Genomic DNA, 7501 nt, shown 5'->3' with positions numbered 1-7501 from the left:
ACAACTTCATCATCTTCGAAAGTTCAGGGGCTAAACTGTAAAAATTACAGCCGCCGCCCCTGAACCACCGTCGGACGCCGGAGGGGGAGTTCCCGGCCACCTTTGCTCACCAAACTCTCCAGAAACGTTCCCAGCATCATTTAAAACCTGTACATCACTTCAATTCAACCAACCGAGCCAGAACTTGGCCGGAAAGACTTGAAGAAACTCGCCGTCGCCGGCGAGTTTTCTTCTCGTCAATTCGTCCAATTCCTGAACCTCAGGTACGATTTAAACATATGTACACACTCCTGGAGACATGACAAACATAATGGTATCCTCCAATTTCACTTCTACCTCCTGGATTAAAAAGCCCTAATTTTCAATTGAAAACATTCAAACGACTATAAACCCTAATTTCTAATTCGAACAATTAAACTCAATTTTGAACATGTTATTGACATCCAAATCACACATATGATATACCAAAATGATCAGGAGAAGATTATCTACAACATGGAAGCATAAAATCACATAAAACACATCAAAATCAAAAAGCCCTAATTTAACCCTAATTAACTCGAAATTAAAAACCCTAATTACTTCTAACCTGTTAATCTAGAGCTGTTTTTGAAACTTGATATGGATTCTACGCTTCGACATCTTCGATTTGACTGCTTGCACGCTCGATTCTGAGTTCGATAACGTCTTCAAATCTTCGATTGAACTCCAAGAACGCGAAGAACGATAACCCGGTTTCTCTCGATTCCCGTGTATTGAAATGATAATTATGAAAAATAAAATAGTAATTATCCTATTTATAATTACGAATAACTGCCCCCCATTTGGATCATACCGGATATAAAATACACTTCTTAATCATTAAGTATTAATAAAACTGATCCGTTCGGGACCGACTTTAAAGATAATTATCAAATACACACATTACGAGAAACTTATGGGGCTCCGAGCTTTGTCTGGCACGAAGTACGAAAATATAATGCTTTAGCCAAAATAATTTGGGGTTAACAATATCCGGCGTACACGTTTATCGATACAGTAAAATAATAATAAAATATTCATAAAATCGTTCCGAAATTTTTCACGTAAATCCGTACACCAGATGGGAAAAGTTAAAACACGAAAGTTGTTCAGAATATCTCAAATAATAAACCGGCGAAACTTTCCTGGAAGCCCCCCGGGGGTTTAATTATCGAGTAAACGGGTTTTAAAATCAATTAATAATAATATTTATAATATACTTAATTAAATCCTTAAATCAAATATCAAATCATATAGTAATCCATAATTTACCAAACGAGTGCCTAAATTCTCCATATTTTGATCTGATCATATAAAAATTATAATTTAACAAGTCATAACATACATAGACGATCATACAGCAAGTCACTTAACATATAATTCACAATTAATTCACATAAAATTCACAAAATATTCGCATACTGACATAAATAAATACATGCCGAAATCCCGGATATTACATCCTTCCCCCCTTAAAAGGATTCTGTCCTCAGAATCTGCTAAGAAAACAAGTGAGGATATTTCTCACGCATATCACTTTCTAACTCCCAAGTTGATTCTTCAACTTTTGGGTTTCTCCACAACACTCTCACTATTTTCACCACTTTATTCCTTAACACTTTCTCCTTTCTATCTAGAATCTCTATTGGATTCTCAACATAAGACAAATCTGCTTGCAGTTCTACTGGCTCGTATTCTATCACATGCCTAGAATCTGGATGATACTTCTTAAGCATTGACACATGAAAGACGTTATGAATATGCTCCATATGTGGGGGTAATGCTAACTCATAAGCCACTTTACCAACGCGCCTCAAGATCTCGAATGGTCCGACGTATCTGGGACTTAGCTTTCCTTTCTTGCCAAATCAGGATAGTCCTTTCCATGGCGAAATCTTCAGTAATACAGATTCTCCCTCTTCAAATTCTATATCTTTCCTGGTTTGATCCGCGTACTTTCTCTGACGATTCTGTGCTGAAATCAGTCTTCTTTGAATGGTTTCAATCACTTCTTTCGTCTGCTGAACTAGTTCTGGCCCAAGTAATTTGCGTTCTCCTACTTCATCCCAACACACGGGTGAGCGACATTTACGTCCATAAAGAGCTTCATAAGGAGGCATTCCGATGCTTGCATGATAGCTGTTGTTGTATGAGAATTCCACTAACGGTAGATGCTCGTCCCAGTTGCCTTTAAAATCGATAGCACAGACACGTAGCATATCCTCGATCGTTTGAATAGTCCTTTTGCTCTGACCATCAGTTTGTGGATGATAAGCAGTGCTCATATTCAGTCTGGTGCCCAAGCATTCCTGAAAGCTCTTCCAGAATCTCGAGTTGAATCGTGGATCTCGATCGGATACAATGGAGACTGGAACTCCGTGACGAACGACGATCTCCTTCAGATACATATGAACTAACTTGTCTAATGAAAATCTTTCGTTAATGGGAAGGAAATGAGCTGACTTAGTTAGTCTATCTACAATAACCCATATGGCATCGTGATTTGCCCTCGTTCTAGGTAATCCAACTATAAAATCCATTACAATATGCTCCCATTTCCATTCTGGAATCTCTAGGGGTTGTAACAATCCACTCGGTCGCTGGTGTTCTGCCTTTACTCTTTGACACGTATAACATTTACTTACCTACTCCGCAATCTCTTTCTTCATATCTGGCCACCAATAATTCTCTTTCAAATCTCTATACATCTTAGTACTCCCGGGGTGGATTGAATAAGCGGAACTATGTGCTTCACTTAAAACTTCATCCTTCAACTCCTGTACTGGTGGAATCCATATCCTAGAAGAAAATCTTAGAATTCCCTGATCATCTTTTTGGGTACAAAGCTCTTCCCCAACCAAATTATTAACATCCTGTTCCATCATTGTCTCTTGATATTTCCTTATCTTCTCTAGTAATTCTGGTTGAAAAATCATTGTATATAATCCAGCCTCTGAGGGTTCACTCACTCTAACTTCTATTTCCAGCTTTTCGAATTCTCTATATATTTCCTTAGGTAACGTCAACACATTCAGTCTTTCTTTCCTGCTCAAAGCATCTGCCACTACATTTGCCTTTCCAGGGTGATAATTGATGGTGCAATCATAATCCTTTATTAATTCTAACCACCTTCTCTGCCTCATATTAAGCTCTTTCTGCGTAAAGATATACTTCAGACTCTTATGATCTGTGTAGATTTCACACTTTTCTCCATATAAGTAATGTCTCCAAATTTTCAATGCAAACACTATGGCTGCTAGTTCTAAATCATGTGTAGGATACTCTGCTCATGGGGTTTGAGTTGTCTGGATGCATAAGCAATGACTTTGTCATGTTGCATCAACATACAACCCAATCCCTTATGAGAAGCATCACTATAAATTACAAAATTTCCTTGTTCATCTGGAAGTGATAACACTGGGGCTGATACTAACCTTTTCTTCAATTCTTGGAAACTTTCTTCACACTTTTCAGTCCACACAAACTTTTCTTCTTTCCGGGTAAGCCTCGTCATTGGTACAGCAATCCTTGAGAAATCTTGGACAAATCTTCTATAATAACCTGCCAAACCCAAGAAACTTCTAACTTCTGTTGGTGTCCTTGGCCTTTCCCAATTCATAATTGCCTCAATCTTGGAGGGATCTACTTTAATTCCTTCTTTACTGACTATATGACCTAGAAATTGGACCTCTTGTAACCAGAATTCACACTTTGAAAACTTAGCATACAACTTCTCTCTTCTCAATGTCTCTAAAGCCATCCTTAAGTGGGTTGCATGATCCTCAGTGGTTTTGGAATAAATCAAAATATCATCTATGAATACAATCACAAATTTATCCAAATATGGTTTAAAGACTCTGTTCATTAGGTCCATAAAAGCTGCGGGGGCATTGGTTAATCCAAAGGCCATCACTAAAAACTCATAGTGGCCATATCGGGTTCTAAAAGCTGTTTTAGGTATATCTTCTTGTTTAATCTTTAGCTGATGGTATCCCGACCTTAAATCAATCTTCGAAAAACATCTCGCTCCCTTCAATTGATCAAACAAATCATCTATACGGGGTAATGGGTATCTATTCTTAATGGTTAACTTATTAAGTTCCCGGTAATCGATACATAACCTCATACTACCATCCTTCTTCTTCACAAACAACACTGGTGCTCCCCACGGGGATACACTGGGTCTAACCACTCCCTTCTCTAACAAATCTTGTAACTGGGTTGCCAATTCTTTCATTTCTACTGGTGCCATTCTATATGGGGCTTTAGATACTGGTTCGGTTCCAGGTGCTAAATCTATTGCAAATTCAATTTCTCTATCTGGAGGTAATCCGGGTAACTCATCTGGAAATACATCTGGGAACTCGTTTACTACCGGAATATCTTCAAGCTTCACAAGTTCTCGACTCTGATCAGTTACATACGCTATATAAGCTTCACAACCTTGACGCAACAATCTCTTCGTTTGAATCATAGTCAAAAACTTCTTTACCTGTTTCTGTCCTCGAAATACTATCGTCTTCTCATTCGGTGTTTTTAATATCACCTTTGTACTACGACAATCTATCTGAGCATTATGCTTCGATAACCAATCCATCCCTAAAATAACATCAAACTCTCCCAACTTGAAAGGTATCAAGTCGGCACAAAACTTATTTCCTAAGATCTCAACTTCACAATTCCTATAAACTTGGCTAACAGGGACACGTTCCTGATTAGCCAACTCTATATTCATAACCTCATTAAGCAATTCTATGGGACGACTTAACTTAGGCACAAAATATTCAGAAATAAACGATCTAGTAGCTCCAGAATCAATCAAAACCTTGGCACATAAAGAATTCACAGTAAGCGTACCTGCCACCACATCTGCATCCTGGACTGCATCCCTCATAGTCATGTTGTAGGTTCTGGCTTTAGGAACTTCTGGGACTACTGGAGTGGATCCCATAATTCTAAGTGTAGGGTTACCTGGAGCTGGTACCTTGCAATCCTTCACCATGTGTCCTGGTTTTCCACACCTAAAACATGTTATCCCAGCTGCTGGAGTCCTATTGAGTTGGTTCCTTGCTGGTTGATCTCGAATCATTGGGGTCCGTGCTGGTGGGTTCTGACATTCTCTAGAATAGTGTCCTTTCTGATTACACTTATAACACACTACATTCAATCTATTACAGATTCCCCCGTGCCTCTTTCCACATATCTGGCACTCCGGCAGTGGAGGCCTTGGTTGATTTCCAATAGCTGGACGGTTACCTTGTCCACTACCACCTACATCTGGCTTCTTAAAAGTGGGATTTCTCCCCTGCTGAAATTTCCCCTTCTTCGGGTTATTAAAGTTCTGAAACCTTCCCTGCTGAAACTGTCCCTCGTGATGCTCTGGCTTACGCTTCTTTCCCTCTTTCTCTTTCTGAGACATTTCGCTTTCCGTTTCTGCTATCATTGCCTTCTGAACTACAGCTGCATAAGTATCTAATTCCAATATGGCTAGTTTTCCCCTGATCCATGCTTTTAACCCCTGTTGAAATCTCTTAGCTCTTTTCCTGTCGGTATCTACATAGGTTGGAACAAACCTAGCCAACTCAGCAAACTTTTTCTCATACTCAGCCACTGACATATCCCCTTGCTTCAATTCTAAAAACTGTAACTCCATTCGATCCTGGAGAAATTGAGGAAAGTATTTCTCCAAAAACAACTCCTTAAACCTATCCCAGGTAACATCCTCTGTCCCTTCCATTGCTCTCACAGACTCCCACCAATAGGTGGCCTCCTCCTTCAGATAATAACTAGCAAACTCAGTCTTCTGCTCATCTCTCACTTTAACCAACATAAATGCCTTTTCAATTTCCTTCAACCATATCCTAGCCTCAATAGGGTCCGCTGAACCCTTAAACTCTGGGGGATTAACAGACTGAAAGTTTTTGAAAGTAACCTGGGGATTAGCCTGCCTTTCCTGCTGCTGAGTCAGGTTGGCAGTCTGTTGGGCCAAGATCTGAAGAATTTGGGCCATTGTAGGTTCTGGATTGTTATTATCATTGTTACCATCACGGTTGTTTGCACGGTTTTGTCTTCTGGGAGGCATAGCTCTGTAAAGAAACAAGCAATTTATTTAATCTCTAAAACCTTCAACAATCGTTTTTAGAAAACAAAATATTTCTTTTTGAAAACATTTTTAATCATTTAATTAAATGAATCACATGCTTCTTTACAGAACAGAATGATGAAGAAAGAAACAAGGTTTATATCAGGTACAGTTGGCAAGATAAATAAAACAAGTGCAATAAATAAAGTAAGTAAAACAGGTGCAATAAGGTAAAAGACAATATGAAAAGGAAAGTTCTGATATATATAAAGAGCTGGGGGTACATCAGCGCAAGCGCTTGTCAAAAGTAAAGCGGAACATCCAACCTACACACTGGTCAGCACGCTAGTCTATACAAGGTCAAAACTGGCTGACGATATACTACACACTACACACTACACACTAATGTACATGGTACCACCACTCTGTAACTACCACCGTCTAACTCCAAGGAAAAGTAGGACCTCCAAGCTTGTCCAACTCCTTCATCATCCATATGGCCCACTCTGCTAGATCACCGTAGGTACCCTGATCTTCAGCTGCGGCACTAAGCTTTGCCCTTGCGATCTCCCTGACGGTCACAATCTTCTGCCTCAGCTCTCGCTCGGCTCTACCAGGATCCATCATCTGGATAACACGCTCTAACTCCCTAATCTGCCCAAGAAGATACTGGCGCTCCATCCTCATCGCCTCATACTCATGGTAAGGAACAGGCTGCTGTGCGGTACGAAAGGAGGTATGAACAGAAGAACCTCGGGTGGAACTGGGGGTACTGGGTGGGGGTCCAGGTATGAAAGGCCTAGCACGAGAGGTCGAGGCTATGTCTCTGGGAGGAACTACTGCTGCTGCAGCCAACACCTCCTCCAAAGTGGGTGGAACAGGAGGGCGAGGCTCTGGTATCTGAGGGGGTGGGGGTCCACTAACAGTGGTGTCTGAATGCTGGGGATATGGGGGAATGATAGGATCTGACATCGTGAATACCTGAAAGTCATGAGATAACGCATACATAAGAATCTCTGATAATAGGAATACCTGAAAGTCACCATTACTCACCTCTCAACGTTCTATCTACCTATCACTCGCTTCAAATTTTAATCCCTCTACCCAACCCGACAATCTAGGCTTGTTTCATTGACTCATAACCTGTAGCTCTGATACCAACCTGTGACACCCTCCAAATCCGGGTCATAGACTTGGGGGTCACACAATAATATAAACCTGTAAACGATAATAATATATGCATTGACCCTAAACATCCACGGATCGCTTCAGGTTACAGTATGAAACAAGCCACATCTTAAGTCATATTACAATACATCAAATCCCAATCCATATCTTACAACTTACAAACATAAAACGCAGTGCTTACACACAACGATACTCAAAAGTTTATAACAT

General features: G+C 40.1%; 1 protein-coding gene across 1 annotated transcript; it reads right to left on the bottom strand.

The window, feature by feature from the left end:
* Positions 1-1889: 1889 nt before the first annotated feature.
* Positions 1890-6103, bottom strand: LOC135147916 (uncharacterized). Its single transcript, XM_064081970.1, has 4 exons — positions 3730-6103; positions 3407-3687; positions 3049-3095; positions 1890-2268 (listed from the first exon to the last, which is right to left on the bottom strand). Exons 1-4 carry the CDS (start codon positions 6101-6103, stop codon positions 1890-1892), a joined length of 3081 nt encoding a protein of 1026 aa, XP_063938040.1.
* Between the last annotated feature and the right edge of the window lie 1398 nt (positions 6104-7501).

Source organism: Daucus carota, chromosome 7 (genome assembly GCF_001625215.2).
Source record: "Daucus carota subsp. sativus chromosome 7, DH1 v3.0, whole genome shotgun sequence".
Classification (NCBI taxonomy): domain Eukaryota; kingdom Viridiplantae; phylum Streptophyta; class Magnoliopsida; order Apiales; family Apiaceae; genus Daucus; species Daucus carota.
This window is presented reverse-complemented; position numbering and strand designations above follow the sequence as displayed.

Excerpts from the sequence above, each read along its gene's own strand:
- LOC135147916 (XM_064081970.1), bottom strand. The coding sequence starts at position 6,103 with ATGCCTCCCAGAAGACAAAACCGTGCAAACAACCGTGATGGTAACAAT. Across the intron at positions 3,688-3,729 it reads GTATGCTAAGTTTTCAAAGT|TCAGTAAAGAAGGAATTAAA; the intron begins GTGAATTCTGGT and ends TAGGTCATATAG. Across the intron at positions 3,096-3,406 it reads CAGATGAACAAGGAAATTTT|GCAAATGTAGTGGCAGATGC; the intron begins GTAATTTATAGT and ends CACCCTGGAAAG.